At 50.8% G+C, this 20,112-nt stretch overlaps 2 protein-coding genes across 9 annotated transcripts; one reads left to right on the top strand and one right to left on the bottom strand.

Annotated features, from left to right (window-relative positions):
* Nucleotides 1–305: 305 nt before the first annotated feature.
* ANKRD34A (ankyrin repeat domain 34A) lies at nt 306–3,796 on the bottom strand. Of its 2 annotated transcripts, none has more exons than XM_008264530.4 (2): nt 3,667–3,796; nt 306–2,753 (listed from the first exon to the last, which is right to left on the bottom strand). In XM_008264530.4, the coding sequence occupies exon 2, from the start codon at nt 2,635–2,637 to the stop codon at nt 1,150–1,152; it is 1,488 nt and encodes a 495-aa protein (XP_008262752.1). In that variant the 5' UTR covers nt 2,638–2,753; nt 3,667–3,796; the 3' UTR covers nt 306–1,149. The 2 variants fall into 2 exon arrangements, with proteins under 2 accessions (XP_008262752.1, XP_002715690.1); XM_002715644.5 differs by lacking the exon at nt 3,667–3,796 and adding an exon at nt 3,281–3,445.
* POLR3GL (RNA polymerase III subunit GL) lies at nt 2,314–17,671 on the top strand. 7 transcript variants are annotated; one of them, XM_017345930.3, is made up of 12 exons: nt 2,314–2,451; nt 3,260–3,354; nt 6,719–6,936; nt 7,646–7,681; nt 12,493–12,550; nt 14,585–14,752; nt 15,092–15,221; nt 15,987–16,055; nt 16,355–16,411; nt 16,629–16,702; nt 16,831–16,941; nt 17,202–17,671. In XM_017345930.3, the coding sequence occupies exons 6-12, from the start codon at nt 14,627–14,629 to the stop codon at nt 17,286–17,288; spliced, it is 654 nt and encodes a 217-aa protein (XP_017201419.1). In that variant the 5' UTR covers nt 2,314–2,451; nt 3,260–3,354; nt 6,719–6,936; nt 7,646–7,681; nt 12,493–12,550; nt 14,585–14,626; the 3' UTR covers nt 17,289–17,671. The 7 variants fall into 7 exon arrangements, with proteins under 7 accessions (XP_017201419.1, XP_008262753.1, XP_051713292.1 ...); XM_008264531.4 differs by having other exon boundaries at nt 6,601–6,936; XM_051857332.2 differs by having other exon boundaries at nt 6,558–6,936.
* The last annotated feature ends 2,441 nt before the right edge of the window (nt 17,672–20,112 follow it).

Below are 20,112 nucleotides of genomic sequence, written 5' to 3'. Positions count from 1 at the left end.
GCCATTTGGGGAGTGAACCAGCTCAAGTAAAATATAAATAAATCATTAAAAATAAGAAATAAAGAATGGATATAGGAGAGGCTGGAGGAAATGAATGCCCATCAGGTGCCTTAAAACCTTCAGGACACAGAACATTTCTGCCTTTTCTTCTACAATCCCAGTTGGTCAGTTGGACTCCTGGAGAGAAAACAGCTGAAATCTCTAGGTACCCCTCTAGTTTATTATAGCTATAAATTAGTGTCACCCTCCCTCCCCACTTCTCATTTCCCACATGCCACGCCTCTAGGCAGAAGTGACAAAACAAAGACTTCTGAACACATTTATTTGATATGTCAGTGGAGAGAGGAGTGAGTTAGGGTTACTCCCCACTTCCATCTGTGGGGGTGTTCAAAAGCTCAGACAGACAGAAGAGCAGCTTGGAGCCCATGACCCGCCCCTTTGGAAAATGAGTCAACCTGTAGTAGTGGCTGGCGGAACCCGGTGGGAATAAAAAGCAGGACATTGAGAAGCGAAGTTGAGAGCAGGAAGGGTAGCAGCAGAACTGAGGCTGGGGGCTGCTGCAGGAGCCCCCCAAGAAGAGTAAAGAAGGTATCCTGAAACGTGACTGGGGCTGGAAGCAGGGCATGAACAAGGAGCCAGGCCTGGAGAGAGAAGCAAGACCTGCAGACCTGAGTGGTATATTCATGAACAGAGTGTGCAAAACCATGATAGGCTGTGTTGCAGGGCATACATGGAAAGCACGGGATTGCTTCAGCAGGAGGGCGAAAATACAGGAGACTACCCATAAGTAGGGCTTCCCTACTGTTTCTGAAGAAATGCAAGTGAGTTTGGGACCTTAGCACAAGTGGTCCTGTGTGTTTATTGGTGTGTGGAGCCTGTGGGTTCACAAACAATCCACATGCACGTGAAACATCCAGGCATGAATGCACGTGTCTATACACTCAGTAAATAAGAGTATTTGCCTTTCCACGCTAGTAAGATGACTGTGCTTGTGGACACATCATGTTGACCCATGTGTGCGTGCACCGTGCCCATGAGCACATGCAAGAGACCCCCTATGTCCCTGGTGTGTGTGTGTGTGTGAGCTGATTCTCCCACCTGTCCCATCAAGACCCTGCTCCCCACTCTCCTCGCCTCCTCTCAGACGTCTCAACGCCCTGGCTCCCCTGGCCCGCCTAGACTCTGGAAGCCCCCTAGCAGGCGTAGCTGCTCAGTCTGCATGGAGTGGCGTCTCACCAGCTTGCGCTTGGTCCTGGGAGAGCCTGGCGCCCCCGCATGCGGAGGGGCAGGCAGCGAAGGCGCCCGACCTCCGGCTTGGGGACGAATGTCGGGGATGGGAGGGTGGGGGCTGACGTTGAGCGGAGGCAGGAAACCTGGGCGCGTTTGCGAGATGTGGTCCAGGAGCAACGTCCCGGAGCCCCTCCGCTCCAGCAGCCCGGGGCTCCGCCTCCGTCCGCTCAGCGGCGATACAGCCCCGGGCAGACTCTCCTGGGACTGGCGCGGGGAGGGAGCCGAGCCGGCTAGAGGGAGGGTCAGCGGGGAGGCGCTGTATCGGCGACGCTCCAGGGACAGGCGACTGGACTCGGGCGAGTCGGGGCAAAGATGTCCGGGGGTGTCGAGCTCCACCGGCTCCATGCGGCTGAGCTTCTGCCTCAACCCCGAGGCTGGGCCAGACTCCTGAGCCTCGGGCGCTGTGTTCCGGCGCGAGAGAGGCCCCCCGCCCGTCACTTTCTCCGCCCACGGGGGCGGGTCCTCCGGGCCTTCGGTGCTGTGACGTCGGGAAAGACGGGGTCTGCCGCTCAGGGTCAGCCCGTTGAAGTCGGCGGTCAAGCGCTCGATCCCCGGCCTCCCTTCGGCGGGCGGAACCGGCTGTGGAGGGGCCACCAGGCCCCAGGGCTCGGAGTTGAGCCTTTTGAGTGGTTTCGGGGGATGGCGGGGCGGTTTGGGGAGAGGCTCTGAAGGGGAAGGGTCATCGGGGGGTTTAGGAAGAGGGAATTCGAATACGTCCCGCTTCTCCTCCTCCTCCTGGGCGCGAGGGGACAACAAGCCACGCCCTCCTCCTGCAGTCTGCAACTGGATTTCTGAAGGCGACGTGCAGACTCCCGGGCTAGGTGGAGCGGGAGCAGGATCCTCCACCCCCGGGGACGGTGGAGAATTGAGATACTGCCGCGTCTTCTTGGTGCCCGAGGGCGACGTATCGGTAGTGATGATGATGACCTCCGTGCCCTTGGCCTTGCAGGCGTCCAGCAGTGTGGCGAGGGTCTCGCGGTCCCCACGGTCCAGGGCGTGGACAAGCGCCGAGGCGCCTGCGTGATCTCTGACGGAGGGGTCTGCGCCGTGCTCCAGGAGCAGCGAAGCCACCGCGGCGCCCCCACCTCCGGCGCAAGCATGCATGAGAGCCGTGCGCCCTAGGCGGTCTGCGATGTTGGGGTCCGCGCCTTGCTCCAGGAGGTAGCGTACCATGCGCGCCTTGTTCTGGGGGTCGTCGTAACGGGCCCGACAGGCCGCCATTAGCGCAGTCTCCCCCTGGGCATCGCCCTCATTCACGTAGGCGCCCCCCTCCAGAAGCAAACGGGCCAAACGCAGCTTACCCTGACCCACAGCCCGAAGCAGAGCGTGGCCCTCGGTGTGCAGCATAGCTGCGGCTGGAGAGAGGGCACTGATGGAGCCGGGTCTGGGACCTGCCGCAGATGGCTAGGGGTCTGGGGGTGGTGCTTGACAGAGGCCTGGGGTCTCAGTGATGAAGCTGAACCCTACAAGAAAGAGATGGATCATATTGGCGGATTCAGCAAGGAAACTGAGGCACCGCTGGAGGCGTCCGGTGTGAGGCGACACACAGTCCTGCCTCTAACTCGTGCCTTGGAGCCTCCCCTTCCCCCCAGCGCATGCCTGAGGAGGTGGGAAGGGTGCACCCGCGCTGAAGGGTGAGCGCGCGTGCAGCTGCGTACGTGCACGCGCAGAGACATCCGTACCCCCACTCTCACCCCCACGGCTTCTCAGACCTTTCCAGCATCCCCCTTTTCTTACCCACACTTGGAATCCCCCTTTCTAGGATGCTGAACGCCACCCACCCACACACATGCTCCCGTATAAACACATATTCCCATTCCTAACCTCTTTTAGGTTGCCACAGCCCCAAAAATTGAGTAGGGGGAGGGAAGCAGCTTGCATTTGGGACCTAAAACGGGTGGAGGGAGAATTGGGGGTTTCTTTTGCTCCTGCTGTATTCCCCATCACTCCTTGCTCTTTCCCCTCCCAGGCTGTGCACCCAAATAGATACCTGAATGTCCGCAGAATCTCTGCCTGGCCAGGATTGAGGCCGTGTTCACCGGACAGCCGGGGTGGCGGAGCCAGGTTCCCAGGGGCCCACATGGCGTGGGGGGGCACCCGATTCCCTTGGTGTCAGAATCTGCGCCCCGGCACCGGATCCTGGTCCCTCCTCCCGGTGCGCCCCGGGCACAGCGCCGGCTCGGGAGGAGAGAAGCTGGGGGGGCGGGGGGGAAGGGGGCGGAGCTCTCCTATGCTATTTATAGCCCAGTCTCTGCGGGTGGGGGCGTCCGGCAGCAAACCGCTCCCCCACTCATGCACACATAAACCCTGAAAAACCTGGAGGCTCCAATCTTGACTTCCCTTATCTGAGCCGACCTCCCCTAAGCCCCAACAAACCTAAAGTGTCCCTTAGGGGACGACTCCGAGACCACGACAGCGACCATCCGAATTCTCGGCAGAGCCTCAGCAGATCTCCATTCTCCGCATTTGGTGTGCTTGTGCGCCAGACTTAACCTGTCACACACCGCACATGACACACTGTGCAGAGGGGTGTAGCCAGTCGATTGGGATCCGGAGCCGGCATCCATACGGTAGTGTGCAGAGAAACGGGAGGTCTGACTGCCTTCTTGCAGTTGAAATCCCTGGTAGATCACGGTCCAGTCAGGAATCAGACAGGGAGGTACATCACTACCCCACCTCCACCAAAAGGGGACACACAGCACAGAGAGCCTCAGCTCCTTTATGCAGACCCCTTAGATGAGCAGGAAGGAAAGTGGATGTCTGGGGGCATTTTTACATAGGGCGAGGGGCGTTCCCAGGTGCCGCCTCCTTCTAATCTTGGGAGGAGAGACCTACTAGAAAGGGGGCAGGGAAAGGAGGGAACCAAGTAACACCTTCTCTCATTGCATTTCCTTACTCTCAGTCTTGCTTAGACTCTTTATTTTTCCATCTTGCTTGAAGGTCTCTATTCTGGTTGCTCTTGGTGTTTTCTGTCTTCCTATCTGTCACTATCTGTCTCTCTCACTGTCTGCCTCTCCTTGCCACCTGCCCTGTCTCCATGGTTACCATAGCTTCCATCTGCATATTTTAGGAATGAATTTCTGTCCAGCTGGAAGGTACCAAGGGAAATGGGGGAACGAGGAAAGAATGCTAAGGATCTGAAAAGTTCACCTAGGGTCCTGAGATAATTTAGACTGGAGGTCCGCAGACACAAGTGTCTAAAAATAACATCCCTGGGGCTCATGAAGTGGTCTAGCAACATAAGGGAAGGCCTGTTACCAGGCATCCTGTATAAGTTCTGGTTCAAATCCTGGTGGCTCCATTTGCAACCCAACTCCCTGCTATTGCGCCTGGAAAAGCAGTGAAAGTGACTCACGTGAGAGACCTGGATGGAGTTCCTGTCTCCAGATTTCAGTTTGGCTTCCTGTCTCCAGATTTCAGTTTGGCTCAGCCCTGGCTATTGTAGCCATCTGGAGAATGAACCAGTGGTTGGAAAATCTTTTATTTCCTCTCTGTAACTCTTCTTCTTCTTCTTCTTCTTTTTTTTTTTTTTTTTTTTTTTTTTTTTACTTTTGACAGGCAGAGTGGACAGCGAGAGAGAGAGAGAGAGAGAGAGACACCCCCAATGGCCGACGCGGCGGGCGCATCGCACTGATCCAAAGCCAGGAGCCAGGTGCTTCTCCTAGTCTCCCATGGGGTGCAGGGCCCAAGCACTTGGGTCATCCTCCACTGCACTCCTGGGCCATAGCAGAGAGCTGGCCTGGAAGAGGGGCAACTGGGACAGAATCCGGCGCCCCAACCAGGACTAGAACCCGGTGTGCCGGCGCCACAAGGCGGAGGATTAGCCTATTGAGCCACGGCGCTGGCCTGTAACTCTTTTTTTTTTTTTAAAGATTTATTTTATTTATTTGAAAGGCAGAGTTAGAGAGAGAGGTAGAGAGAGAGAGAGAGAGAGAGGTCTTCCATCCACTGGTTCACTCCCCAACTGGCCACAACAGCCAAAACTGTTTCGCTCTGAAGCCAGGAGCCAGGAGCTTCTTCCAGGTCTTCCATGCAGGTACATGGGCCCAGGCACTTGGGCCATCTTCCACTGCTTTCCCAGGCCATAGCAGAGAGCTGGATCAGAAGAGGAGCAGCCAGGACTAGAAACATTGCCCATATGGGATGCTGGCGCTTCAGGCCAGGGTTTTAACACACTGTGCAACAGCAACAGCCTGAAATAAATCAATAGATCTTTAAAAATTTTAATTTATTTTACTTTATTTTAAAAGATTTATTTATTTATTTGAAAGGTAGAGTAACAGAGAGGCGCATGCGGGGGGTGTGGGAGAGGAGTCGTCAATCCACTGGTTCACTCTCCAGATGACAGTAACAACCAGAACTGAGCCGATCCAAAGCCAGAAGCCAGGAGATTCATCTGGGTCTCCCATGCAGGTGCAGGGGCTCAAGGACTTGGGCCATCCACTACTGCTTTCCCAGGCCACAGAAGAGAGTTGGATCGGAAGTGGAGCAGCTGGGACTCAAACTGCCACCTATATGGGATGCTGGCACTGCAGGCGGCAGCTTTACCTGCTATGCCACAGTGCTGGCCCCTAAAAATTTTATTTTAAAAAGTAATGTCCCTGGGCGAGGAAGAGAGAGAAACATTTAAACATTTGCAGGGAAACTACCCATTCTTAACCAGTTGCTGTTTTGTGTATGGCAAGTATGTGCCAAGTGCTTTACATACATTATGTTCAACCCTCACAATTCTGTAAGATCGAAATGACTGTCTTCTTGTTACCTGTGAAAAAACTGAGATGTAGGAAGGCTGAGCGTGGTCTCCAAAGTTTCACAGGTATGTTTTTGTCCTAATCAAAGACTGAGCACTACACCTACTGCTCCCAGCCTAGAGGCCATTTTCTCTGACATCTGGGAAGTTCGTGTTGCCTACGTCCTAGATTGTATTTCCACTCCCAACTCCTTCCCTGTTTCTGTTTTCTGGGAAAGTAACACCCTTCCATCCTGCCCTCCCCTCTTTACCACAGGGCTTGGAGGGGCTACAAAGCAGGGGGAACGCAGAAAACCCTGGTTCCCCGATTCCCCAGTCCTTGCTTTCCCAAACCCGCTTCCCACCATCCTCGCAGATTTGGTAACAGCCCACAGAAAAACATTTTTATAAAGGAATTATCCATTGGCGGTGCCGGAGGGAGGCAGTGTAGGACTGAAGGGAAGGTTGTAGTGATGGGGGAGAGGCCACGTCACAAGAAGAGTGGTCCCCTTAAAAGGCAGCGTTCATTTTTCGGCAGGGGCTCTCCTCTTTAGGCCTCTCCGTGGGGACTTCCTCAACAGGGCGCTCCCACGCCAGCTTCCCTCTGCGAACCCTCGCTAGCCAGAGGCGCCTCCATCTGGGATGAAGTCGCAAAGAACTGCCCCGTGGTGACTACAACCCCGTCTCTCCCGCGCCCAGCCTCCCAAGCCCCGGCTCCAGCAGGCTCTCCAAGCCCGCTCCTTCTCCTCCTTGGCTTTAAGTGGGCGGACCTCCCTCCTCCGCCTCCCCAAGATTGGCCCCGAGAGCCCACCAATGAGGAGCTGCGGGAGGCGGGCCTAGGACGCCACCAGCTTCAGGAAGACCAGCAAATTTCAAGTTGGCCGCGGCGTGGGCTTCGCCTGGGGGAGGGGCAGCAGGTAAGGCTCTGACCCGGTGGCTGCGACCTGGTTCGATCCCACACTTCCCCAGCTAGTTGTGCGGGCCGGGCTGCGAGACAGACAGCGCTTTCCAGCAGCCTGTTGGCTCGGCGCCCTCGGGCTCCCTACCCGCTCTGCCCCGGGCTCCCATTGCTGTATTGATTGTATACCAGAGAACCCGAGTTCTCTATTGCGTATCCGGCACAGAGATTCGTCTTAAAACAGAAAGTGTGAAGGACTCGCTCTTGTACCTCTGACCCTTTGCGATGACATCACCTGCCCCCCGTCTATTAATATTATCCCACCGACTAAGAGCCTCGCAAACTCCTGTTGTCCACTAGGACGCAGCTGAAATAGTCCGTCTACCTGTAGCGTTCCCGGACCGCCCTTCTTGCAGAATGAATTATTTCCCAGCCTGATGGTCGCATAGTATGCACACCTGGATGAGAGCACTTAGTGCACACGCTCACTTTATATTTCTGTTCTTCTTAAAATACAAGATTTTGTAGGGCGGTTCCAGTACTTAATATGTAGTGCTCAATTAAGCTTTAATTGAATGTAACTGATTTCCAGGAACCGCACTCTCGTTGGGGAGGTGGAATTTAAACTCCTAAGGTAATTAGGGATGAATAAAAGACAATACAGCATGTAATTAAGGGCCGTTACATTAGTGGTTCATAACATTGGTGTTTTGTAATTGCTCTCATAGTCCGGAGAAGAGAGCCAGGAGAACCGGAGTGACCAGGTGAGGCCTTGTGAATCAGAATGTCTCCAGTTTGTAAAGGCCTGTAGAAATCATGATTTGTTCAATCATTCATTCAACATATATTGAGCACCTAACGTGTGGGAGCCACAATGCTAGACGATGAGGACTATAGCGAATCACGTGCTCCAGCTTGCACCCTACCTCTAATAAATCCCATTTAGCAAATCGTTACCCGGCATCTATGTGAACATCTTTGGTAAGAGAACTCCTTATCCATCTTTGCATATCTTCCCATTTTTGGATAGTTGTTCTTCAGTCACTATCAAACAAATATTCTAAAGAAAGCATATGTAATCAGTGAAATGCATTCCACACTTCCATTATAAAAGAGGGAGATCTGTCCTGGTTGTAGCATCTTAAAGCAAACCATCCTGTTTGATTTTTGATACGTACAATTTCATGATTATGATGTAGTGATAACTCAATACTTTTTTATTTGTATCTTTTCAGTTTATTTTTCTCTGTGTATATATATGCATGTGTTTGTCAAACATAAGTAATGCCATGTGATAAATGCAATTTTATGTTTTCTCCCATTCCATATTATATTATAAACATTTTTCTAATTTTAAATATTTGAAGTCATAATTTTGTGGTACATAGATATTAAATAGATTAAATAGGTTAAATAGATATTTGCTTTTTTTAACTGTTCATTTATTTTTGGACAGAATTTGTGTTACCATAAATAACTTTTTGATGAACATACTGTACTTCTATCTCTGACTGCATATCTGATGGCTTCTTTAGGGTAGATTTTTTAAAAATCAGATTATTGGATTAACTATATAAGCTTTAAATGGTTCTTGATTCTAGTGATCAAATTGCTCCCTTGAAAGGTTGTATTTGTAGTATTTGTGTGAGGTATGAGAGTATTCATCTGAAAAACATTCATTATAACCTGATTATTATTTAAATATTTGTCAATTTGATAGATGAAGTGTGATTTTATTGGTTATCCTTTTATCAATTGCCTATTCATGTCCTTTGCCCATTTTATTTTTTAAGATTTATTTATTTATTTGAACGGCAGAGTTACAGAGAGCAGAAGCAGAGAGAGAGAGGGAAAGATATTCCATCTGCTGGTTCACTCCCCAGATGGCTGCATTGGCCAGAACTGAGCTGATCTGAAGCAGGAGTCACGAGCTTCTTCTAGGTCTCCCACATGGGTGCAGGGGCCCAAAGACTTGGACCATCTTCTACTGCTTTCCCAGGCCATAGCAGAGAGCTGGATTGGAAGTGGAGCAGCCGGGACTTGAACCAGCACCCATATAGGATGCCAGCACTGCAGGCAGTGGCTTTACCCATTACACCACAGTGCTGGCCCTGGTCCATTTTTCTATAGGAGTGATTTTTTAAAAAGATTTATTCATTTGAAAGGCAGGATTACAGAGAGAAGGAGAGACAGAGAGAGGTATCTTTCACCCACTGGTTCACTCCCCAAATGGCTGCAGTGGCCAGAGTTGGGCCAATCCAAAGTCAAGAGCCAGGAGCTTCTTCCAGGTCTCTCACATAGGTGCAGGGGTCCAAGGACTTGGACCATGTTCTGATGCTTTCCTAGGCACATCAGCAGGGATCTGGATTGGAAGTGGAGCAGGTGGGTCTCAAGCCAGAACCCATATGGGATGCTAACACCACAGGCCCCTGTGCCACAGTTTTTGTTCTTTTTGCTTCCTGCTATATCACTAGCACCTAAAACAGTTTGGCAAACAATAAATATTCAGTAAATATTTGTTTGACTTAAAGTAATAATAATATTATTACTATTATTAATCCCACTTTAAGGATGAGTAAACAGGATGAGAGAAATAAACTGCCAAAGTCAATGGAGATAGGAAATGCTGGAGCTGGTACTGAAATCTATGTTTTAACCACTACAAGTACTGTTTTCTTTAAAGTTAATAATTGCTAGTGTTTTCTGTCTGATCTGTTGAGACTTGCCTCTTGGTAACTTCTTGCACAATACACAGGCATGCATGATTGGGAATGGGTATAGTGTAGGAGAGTTGCTGTTGTTTGGCAGAAGCAGAATGCAGAGTGGACTTTAGGGAAGGTTGTTGTAAATTCCTGAGCTAAGTGGGGTAAATGGATTGTTTATAGTTTCCCAACAACCAGTTTAGTTTATTGCCTGGATTACATAAAATGTTGTCTTCTTTTTCCTCTGCATCCTTGGGTCATTTGTTTAATATGTGGAAATGGAATTAGATTTGTTTAACCTCAAAGCTCATGGCCTTTTTTTGACTCATCACTTTTTGGAATCAAAACAGCTCCCATCTCTGCTATTAGAATTGTATCTGTTGGGGCCGGCGCTGTGGCACAGCAGGTTAACTCCCTGGCCTGAAGTGCTGGCATCCCATACGGGTGCTGGTTCTAGTCCTGGCTGCTCCTCTTCCAATCCAGCTCTCTGCTATGGCCTGGGATAGCAGTAGAAGACGGCCCAAGTCCTTGGGCCCCTGCACCCACATGGGAGCCTGGAAGTAGCTCCTGGCTCCTGGCTTCAGATCGGCGCAGCTTTGGCCATTGCGGCTGTCTGGGGAGTGAGCCAGCGGATGGAAGACTTCTCTCTCTGTCTCTACCTCTCTGGGGAGTGAGCCAGTGGATGGAAGACCCCTCTCTTTGTCTCTACCTCTCTCTGTAACTCTGTCTTTCAAATAAATAAAATAAATCTTTAAAAAAGATAACTGCATCTGTCAAGTGCAAAGATATCTAAACCAACTGGCTAGAGTGTTCTTTCCCTTGAAAGGGGCTGAAGAGGTGATGACAAATTCTCTAGTCTCCAGGAGGCACCCTCTGTCCCTTAATGTGTGAGATTTTATATATATATAGATAGATAGATAGATAGATAGATAGATAGATAACACATACATTTATGTATATGTATACACACATACATGTATATATTAAATACACATATATGCATATACATGATGTAATATATGCATATATAAATTTGTACATAAATCTCTATATATAATGTATATATTTTATATAAAGGCAGAGTGACAGAGAGACAGAGATCTTCCGTGCTGCTATCCATGTGGTGGCAGAGACTCAAGTACTTGGACTACTATCCACTTCCTTCCCAGGTACCTTAGCAGGAAGCTGGATTGGAAGTTGAGGAGCCATGACTCGACCTTGCATTCAGATATGGGATACAGCTGTCCCAAGTGGCAATTTAACTTGCTGTGCCATGATGTCCACGCTTATGTGGTTGATACTGCTTTTTTTTTTAAGATTTATTTTATTTATTTATTTGAAAGTCAAAGTTACAGAAAGAGGTAGAAAAATGGAGAGAGGTCTTCCATCCACTGGTTCACTTTCCAGATGGTTGCAAAGGCTGGAGCTGTGCCAATCCGAAGCCAGGAGCCAGGAGAGCTTCTTCCAGGTCTCCCACGTGGGTGCAGGGGCCCAAGGGCTTGGGTCATCTTCCACTGCTTTCCCAGGCCATAGCAGAGAGCTGGATCAGAAGTGGAGCAACCAGGACTTGAACGAACCAGTGCTCATATGGGATGCTGGCACAGCAGGCAGTGGTCCTACCCACTACACTTCAGTGTCAGCCCTCAAATGGCATCTTAACTGCTAGCTGTAAGCCAGGAGCTTTTTCTGGGTCTCCTTCATGGGTACAGGAGTCCAAGCGCTTGGGCTGTCTTCTATTGCATTCCCAGCAGAGAGCTGGATTGGAAGAGGAGCAGCCAGGACTAGAACTGGCACCCATATGGAATGGCAGCACTGCAGGTGGAGGATTAACCTACTGGGCCATGGGGTCAGCCCCTGTTATTGTTGTTTTATTTATTTGCAAGGCAGAGAGACAGAGAAAGAGCTCCTATCCACTGGTTCACTTCCCAAATGCCTATGATGACCCTGAGGGGATGAAGTCAGGCGTGTGGAACTCAATCCAGGTCTCTCGCATGGGTGGTAGGAACCCAGTTACTCAAGCCATCACATGCTACCTTCCAAGGATTGCATTAGCAGGAAGCTAGAGTCAGGAGCAGGAATTAGATCAGGAATCCAACCTGGGTACTCTGATATGGGATGTGAGTACTTTATTTTTTTAATTTTTTTTTATTTTATTTTTTGACAGGCAGAGTGGACAGTGAGAGAGAGAGACAGAGAGAAAGGTCTTCCTTTGCCGTTGGTACACCCTCCAATGGCCACCGTGGCCCACGCACTGCAGCTGGCGCACCGCGCTGATCCAATGGCAGGAGCCAGGTGCTTCTCCTGGTCTCCCATGGGGTGCAGGGCCCAAGTACTTGGGTCATCCTCCACTGCACTTCCCTGGCCACAGCAGAGAGCTGGCCTGGAAGAGGGGCAACCGGGACAGAATCCGGCACCCTGACCAGGACTAGAACCCCGTGTGCCGGCACCGCAAGGCAGAGGATTAGCCTAGTGAGCCACGGTGCCGGCCCAATTTTTTTTAAGATTTATTTATTTATTTGAAAGGCAGGAAGTGAGAGAGAGAGAGAGAGAGAGAGAGATCAATCTTCCATCTGCTGGAGCTTCATCTGGGTCTCCCAGATGAATGGCAGGGGTCCAAGCACTTGGGCCATCCTCTGCTACTTTGCCTGCATTAGCAGGGAGCTGGATTGGAAATGGAGGAGCCAGGACTAGAACCAGCTTAACCCTCTGTGCCACAGTGTGAGCCTTGTTTTCCCAATTAAAAATATCATATATTCTTATAGTACCTTTGTTACAAATAATGAACCAAATTGTTACATTATTAGTAACAAATCCATGCTGGACTCAGACTTATTTGTTTTTTAACCTAATACTCTTTTTTTTTTTTGCACCAGGATTCCATCCAGGATGCCACAAGATATTTAAGCTGCTCTTGGCTGTGATAGTTTCTAGGTAGGTAGGGAGTAGTAGTCAGATACGATGAGCACTGCCCTTCCACTGGAGTCTGTCTGATACTTTTCTCATGACTAGACAGGGGACATGGGTCTGGGGGAGGATGATGAGTGAGGCCACGTGCCGTGCCACATATCATATTTATTTTTTTTGACAGGCAGAGTGGACAGTGAGAGAGAAAGAGAGAGAGAAAGGTCTTCCTTTGCCGTTGGTTCACCCTCCAATGGCCGCCATGGCTGGCGTGCTGCGGCCGGCGCACCGCACTGATCCAAAGGCAGGAGCCAGGTACTTATCCTGGTCTCCCATGGGGTGCAGGGCCCAAGCACTTGGGCCATCCTCCACTGCACTCCTGGGCCACAGCACAGAGTGGCCTGGAAGAGGGGCAACCAGGACAGAATCCGGTGCCCCCACTGGGACTAGAACCCGGTGTGCCAGCACCGCAAGGCGGAGGATTAGCCTAGTGAGCCGCGGCGCCGGCCGCCACATATCATATTAAGGGCATACACTATCAATATGGCTCATGGCTATTGATGTTGATCTTGGTCACCTGGCTGAAGTACTGTTTGTCTGGTCTTTCCACTACAAAGCCGTTCTGTAACTTGCCCTCAGCTTTCCAAAACTGCGTCAGATGAAATTTCTCATACACAGTCCACATGTAAAGAGTGAGGGTTATGCTCTTGCTGTTTTAGGGTGGAGTATCTACATCACTATTTGGCCATTAGGAACTGTTTCAGTTCTGGCCCTGAGGCCTTTTGACATAGCCCCATATGGCTTTTGTGTGTGTGTGTAAGATTTATTTATTTGAAAGTCAGAGTTACACAGAGAGAAAAGGAGAGGCAGAGAGAGAGAGAGAGAGGTCTTCCATTGGCTAGTTCACTCCCCAATTGGCCACAATGGCCAGAGCTGCACCGATCTGAAGCCAGGGGCCAGGAGCTTCCTCTGGGTCTTACCACAAGGGCTTGAGCCATCTTCTACTGCTTTCCCAGGCCACAGCAAGAGCTAGATAAGATGTGGAGCAGCTGGGACTTGAACCAATGTCCGTTTAGGTTTTACTCACCGCACCACGGCACTGGCCCCTGTTGTGGCTTTGAGTGAACCCTTACATTTTGGCACCTTAAAATGCTCCAGACTCTTCTTGTGTGTTTTCTGCCCAGTCCTGGAATCAGCTCTTTTCCAAAGAGCCCTGGTTCTTTTCCTAGGAAAATGGTATTAGATCTGGGTACTGTTTGCTGCTGGGATGTCACTTCTTTCAGGTTTCATTTTCATTTGGGGATTTTATCACCCATCCTAGCTGTCTCTGCCTGACTCCTCAGCACCGACAGCAGGAGACAGAGTTCAGTTCAGCAGAAGAAGGAACTTAGGGTTCATCATAGTTGACCACAGTAGAGTGGACTGCCTTGGGAGAGAATGGACACCTTGTCCATGGGAAAATGCCCCCAGAAGTGGCATAATGAACAATTAGAGTAGTTTTACCCTGCGAAGGGTTTGGACTAGCAGACCTCCAAGGATGCTTCCAATTTTAAGAATCTGTGCTTCTAAGTGGTGCTCAAAAGGAGTAGTTTTTATTTTCTCCTGGTTGACAGTGAGGTTGGTAGCCCCTCCCTGTGTCCCCCGCCCAGTGCCTGCATGCTGTCTTGTTTCATAAATGTTTTGCTGAAGTCGTTACATTGGATTGAATTGGGATTTTGGTTGGGTTGGAAAGGCAGGGAGAGAAAAAATTCAAAGCTTATATATAAAAATGCAGATAGTAATTTTCTTAGTAACGTAGAAAAATTTTGTTCAAGGGTCTAATCGCCCACTTCATTATACTGTAATGACACCATATTGTAATTATCTGGCCAGTTGGGACTGTGTCTTATCCATGTTGATGTTTTCATAAATACCTGGCCTGACAGTATGTCTTCTCCCTCATAATCTGTTGAATGATGTTGATTTTCAAGTCCAAGGGAGAAAAGGTTGAGTGTCTTCTATCTTCTTGGCCCTCTGTCCATTCTCCTGTACTTTTTTTTTTCTCTTTGTTTTTGTCTCTATCAGGTTTTTCTCACGAGATCTCGGAGTATCCAGGCCCCCTCTGCCATGGCCAGCCGGGGTGGGGGCCGGGGTCGTGGCCGGGGTCAGTTGACCTTCAACATGGAGGCCGTGGGCATTGGGAAGGGGGATGCTTTGCCCCCACCTACCTTGCAGCCTTCTCCGCTCTTCCCGGTGAGTATCTCCCCTCTCTCCCAAAGATTTCCACATGCCCCAGGCTGATCCTATATGACCCTGGATTCCTGGACCCCTGCCTATCAAAACACCATCCTCCTCATGCCCCTCCCTTACCCTATACTCCCAGTTCCCCAGTGATGTTTTCCAGACAAAGAGGTATCTTCCCTTACTTCTCACACCCCTAGATTGCCAGATTTCACAGTGCTGTGTCACTCCCCCATCCTATTCTGGCCCTCTGTGTAGCAGGGGCTTTGGATTAAAACAGGGGCAGAGGCCTTCCTAGGTTTGTACTGCACCGCTTTCTCCCTCAGCTGACCGCTGCCCCTGCCTCCTTAGCCCTTGGAGTTCCGTCCAGTGCCTCTGCCCTCAGGAGAGGAAGGGGAATATGTCCTGGCACTGAAACAGGAGCTACGAGGGGCCATGAGGCAGCTCCCCTACTTCATCCGGCCAGCTGTCCCCAAGAGAGGTCAGTTGCAATGCCAGCATCACGTTTGGGGTGCCTACTGAGCAGTGATGTCCCCTGCTCAGCTCCATGGGGGCTGGAGACGCACAAGAAATGCACTAACCAAGACTATAATTCCTTCTGTATCTTTATAGTATTTGTGGTTTGTTTTGGGGTCTCACAGAAGCCTTGGGACAGGGGGAAATTAAATATTAAGATCCCATTTCACCCGTACAAAGGAGAGACACATTAAGAAATTTAACAATCTGGTTATTAGAGACACTGACCAGTCAGAAGGAGGCTGGTGCCGGGTCTCGGAGTGAAGTACTCACCCTTGCCTGGTGGGTTAAAGCGAGGCCAGGGAGCCCAGTGAGTGCCATTGTGAGACCTGGGACAGTGGATATTTATCAGCTGGGAGGGACATAGAGTACTTCAGTGCATTGACAACTGGTGCTTTCCTGGATGAAAGGCCTTAAGTTAACCCCATTAATAAAGGGTAAAGAACTGACAAAAATGCTGGTTTCTTGTCCCCTAGTGTCTGCTCCACTGCAGCACACTTCTCAATATAACCATGGCCTTGAGCTAAGGGAGAAAACAAATCGTCATCATTTGGGGTGGTGAAACTGCAGACTGGAAGAGTGATGCGGTCTTCACTTGGGCTGACACCCTGAGCTCTGGGTTTGGGGTGAGAGGACTGCTGATTCCTGAGTATTGAGAGGGCTGGGCCCTCAGGAACAGCCCCGTTCTAGGGGCTCTGAAGGAATACAACTTTGACCCTTGACCCCTCAGATGTGGAACGTTACTCGGACAAATATCAGATGTCGGGGCCGATTGACAATGCCATTGATTGGAACCCTGGTAGGTGCTGGGTCCTTCATCCACTGCCTTTCGTTCAAACACTTGCGATATCTCAAGCCACCCTCCTCCCTCTGTCCATCCAGAATTGTAAACCAGAGCCTTGGCTGTGCTCCAAAACGCCCTCAGGGTCTACCCGGGAAACCCATTAATAACGCCCACTCCTCGGGGAGGCGTCCCGACCAGTTTTGTTCTGAACACCTTGGACCCAACCCTTTCCTTCCTGTCCTTGAAAGTCAGTCACCGTTCACCGGTGACCCCAGGCAGGGTCCCGTTAATGTGTGCATGCCTGCTGTTCCCAGACTGGCGACGTCTACCCCGGGAGCTGAAGATACGAGTGCGGAAGCTACAGAAGGAGCGTGAGTGTATCTGGACAGAGCTGGGAGAAGTTTCCTCCGCCAGCCCAAGGAGGCCTTTCCCCTGCTTCCCCAGTTCCCACCCAATCAAGCGCTGTTGCCAGATGCTGTGGTAGCCACTTGAGGGCAGCAGAGTGCCATGTTCCCTGCAGGAGGGCAGGCTAGGCAGCCGGCCAGGAAAATTGCTATCTGATGGTTCACTTTTTGATCCCTCCACCAGGGGCCCCCATTCTACTCCCTAAGAGGCCGCCTAAGACCGCAGAAGATAAGGAGGAAACAATACAGAAACTGGAGGTGAGGTGGAAGTGCGCCGAGAGACCTCCTGGGACCCTCACCCAGTCCCTCTCCCTTGGCCTGTGTGTGCCTCAGTTTTCCCTTCTGAGAGCTGAATCTGAGTCTCTTCCTGTTCATCTTCACGCGAGACCCTGGAGAAGAAGGAAGAAGAAGTGACCTCGGAGGAAGAGGAGGATAAAGAAGAAGAAGAGAAGGAAGAGGAAGAAGAGGAGGAGTATGATGAAGAAGAACATGAGGAGGTGAAGGGGACCCCCTCCTCTCCTCCTGCTCTGGGGTCTCAGCTCTTTATGCCAAGGTGTTCTGCGAGACACCTAACTGCCTCTGGAGTAGAGGCTTCCCTCCTCTTCCTGTGCCCCCAGGCCCTTCTCAGAACAGCTGCAGGTGGAAGGGCTGTGCAGGCTTGGAGTGGTGGGAGTTTGGAGGGAAGGGGCCTGGGACCCAGGCAGCAAGAATGCCAAGATGATGCCTGATTGTACTTTTTTTTTTTTTTTCATTTCAGGAAACTGATTACATCATGTCATATTTTGACAATGGAGAGGATTTTGGGGGTGACAGTGATGACAATATGGATGAGGCTATATACTGAAGAAGGGCCTGGACTCACATCGTCCTTCATGTGGGATGCAGGCAGTAGCTGTCCCTATTTGGTTTTGTGCATGAGAACTCATTTGGTCAGTGTCCAGATCACCTGTGTTTGGTCCCCGGAGCCACAAGTGGACAGCGGTGCCGGACAGCAGTCTCTTCTCTCTTTCTCCTCTTCCTACTTTTGTGTCACCTCTTCTCCTGGGGAAAGGGAAGAGGACCCACGTCCTCACTGTTTGAAACCAGTAAGAAGAATGGACAGAGGAACCCAGCTTGTTGGAGCTGAGACAGCCACACATACGCCCCCAGCCCATTTTACTACTCTTGCCAGAGGTCACTGGGGTGGGAGCCAGTTTTATATTTTTAAATAAAGGCCTTTTATCTGTTTCCCTGTCCTGGATGAGGCCTGGTGGGAGAGGCTAGGGGAATGACGGGGATGCTGATCTGAGTCTCATGTGAACACAGGATCACGGCCTGCTGTCTTTGTCCCTTCCTCCTCTCCGCCATGACAGGATACATGCAATCTGGGCTGTCAGGGAACTCATCTGCAGGGCTCTGCAGAGCGAGCTGCCGAGAAAAACAGCCCTGCCGCCAGCAGCCCTGCCAGCTGCTGAGCCTCGGCTTCCCAGGCTGTGGGGCTGGGATCGCCTCTGTTCACACCTGTTCACAAGGTCACAGGCCCTCTCTTTCCTACACCTGACCTTCACTTTGTCCTTATTTACAAAGAATGGTACCAGCTATTTTTATGGAGAGAGTCAAGAAAGCCAGGTGCAGGGAGGGAGGAGGGGAGAGGCACTGACTCCTGGGCACACTCACTCCTCTGCCAGCCTGGAGGCCCCACTTGGAAAGGCATGTCTGGCAGAGGGGGCCCCCTGTCCTACTCTGCACCTGCAGAAGCTGGTGTGTGCAGTTTCTCTTTTGCTTCTTCCCTTTGTGGAATTTAGTTAGCCTTTCTCACTCCCTTCTGGGGGGAGGGGAGTAGGCGGTGTTGCTTTACAGGAAGTAAGATGGGTGGGGAGGCGGAGAGTGACTTAGGGACACTCATAGAGCTGCGCCCACACAGTTTCCCTTGGGTGAGGTCACTTCCCCAGGCTCTGATTGGCTTCCGAGGAAGCCCTAGGTGAGCTGATTGGTTGCAGGCACTTGCCATGCCACAGTCACGGGCGAGCTGCGTGTCCAGAATAGGAACTGAATCAGGAGACATGCACAGATATCTGGGATGCTATCATAGTAACTCTCTGAGCATTTGCAAGTCAGAATGTAGGAGAACCTTCGAGAAATTCTCTAAGTGCCTTAGACAGCCTGACTGAATCCCTACAGCGTCAAATGATAGAGACTGACGATCTGTCCCCATTGCAGAGAATGAAGAGGGGCTGAGGCTCCACTTAAAGCACGTTAAAAGCCCAATTTGGATGTGTTGGTAGGTGCTAGGATAGAAGTAGCCAAGAAAGCAGAGAAGGAAACAAGAATAGAAACAGAACATTCCAGAGTTATTGCGCAATTTGTGATGATTGACGTGTTTCCTTTTCTGGCTGTCTAAGGTATTGTGTGAGTGGAGGTTGGGAGGGGCCAGTGGACCGAAGTGGGGTTTCCCATAATTATATTTCAGCCTGTGGTTGTAGTTAGGGAGAGACCGACAAAACACTTAAGTCAAAGACTCTGACAATTTAACTTTTGCCTTTCTTTTTACACACACACACCAGTCCTAACCTGGTCAGTTGGACCTTGGTCTGTGTTTGGGGCACAGCCACCCACTAAATCCCATTTAATTCCACTCTGGGAACTTAAAAGACTGAGAACAAAAGTTCTGGCTGAGAGACAGCACAGGAGGGCTGCGGCCACATTCCCACTCCCACTGCCCTGCATGTGCAACTGGAAAAGGAGGACAAAGGTCGGCGTGGCCACTTGGGATCTGTTGTGCTCCTCAAAGACAAGGTGTGGGAAAGCGCAGCCATTCTTGGACTTGGCCCTGTCTGGCCTCCTGCCTCTCTGGCAGATGACTTTGCTGGACAAAGCCTGAGACACGGGACCCAGCAGCTTCCCCAGATCCTGGAGTAGTTCCAGTTATGAGCTAGGCTGTCTCCATGGACCTTTCCCCAACTTACTGAAGGTGCTTTCAGGCAGACGAGGGCTAAAGCCTGGGGCCCAGGTCAGGTCAGGGCTACCGTTCTCTCCAGGGGACTACCAGAGAGGTCAGGGCCTGGGGCCTGCTTACAAACTGAACAGAGCACCCACACGGTACCTGCTCACCTTTGTGCCGCCAGCCTGCTGCAGCCTGTTTACACTGAACAACAGATCACTCTCAAACCCACAGCCTGGGCTGCGCTGGCCCCAAGCAGGATCAGGTCTACGGCAAGAATTCCGCCCTTCCCTGCCCTGTGATCCTTCCTTAGCCTCCTGGTCCCCTCTCACTCTGGGCAGACAGCTTGAGCGTGGGGTCTGTCTGTACATACGCTCTAGGACTCAAGCGGTTTGAGGGCGGCCTTACTGGGAGCCCTGGACGCAACATGTAATTTCTACTGGGAGTGGAAAGCAAAAAAAAAATAGAAGGTCAGAGGTCAAGGGGAAAGGATGACTAAGCATCCGTGGTTCCTTTCCTTGATTTCTATTGCAGTTTGAGCTTCGAAAGAGAGGAAGCGGGGCTTGTAGGTGTAGACTCGTTAGGAACCAAGCCAAGTGGAAAAACTGCTACCTCAGTTGGACAAAGCACCCCTTATGATCCAGCCTCACTGCTCGGTCGCTTTGTACCTTTGGGAAAGTCCTGTGAGTCTGCATGCATCAGCTTCCTCATGTGTGAAATGTGAATTTGGACAGATGGCCGCTAGGAG

The sequence above is a fragment of the Oryctolagus cuniculus genome, chromosome 7 (assembly GCF_964237555.1).
Source record: "Oryctolagus cuniculus chromosome 7, mOryCun1.1, whole genome shotgun sequence".
Classification (NCBI taxonomy): Eukaryota; Metazoa; Chordata; class Mammalia; order Lagomorpha; family Leporidae; genus Oryctolagus; species Oryctolagus cuniculus.
The sequence above is the reverse complement of the archived record's forward strand: the minus strand, read 5'-3'. Positions and strand labels throughout refer to the sequence as shown.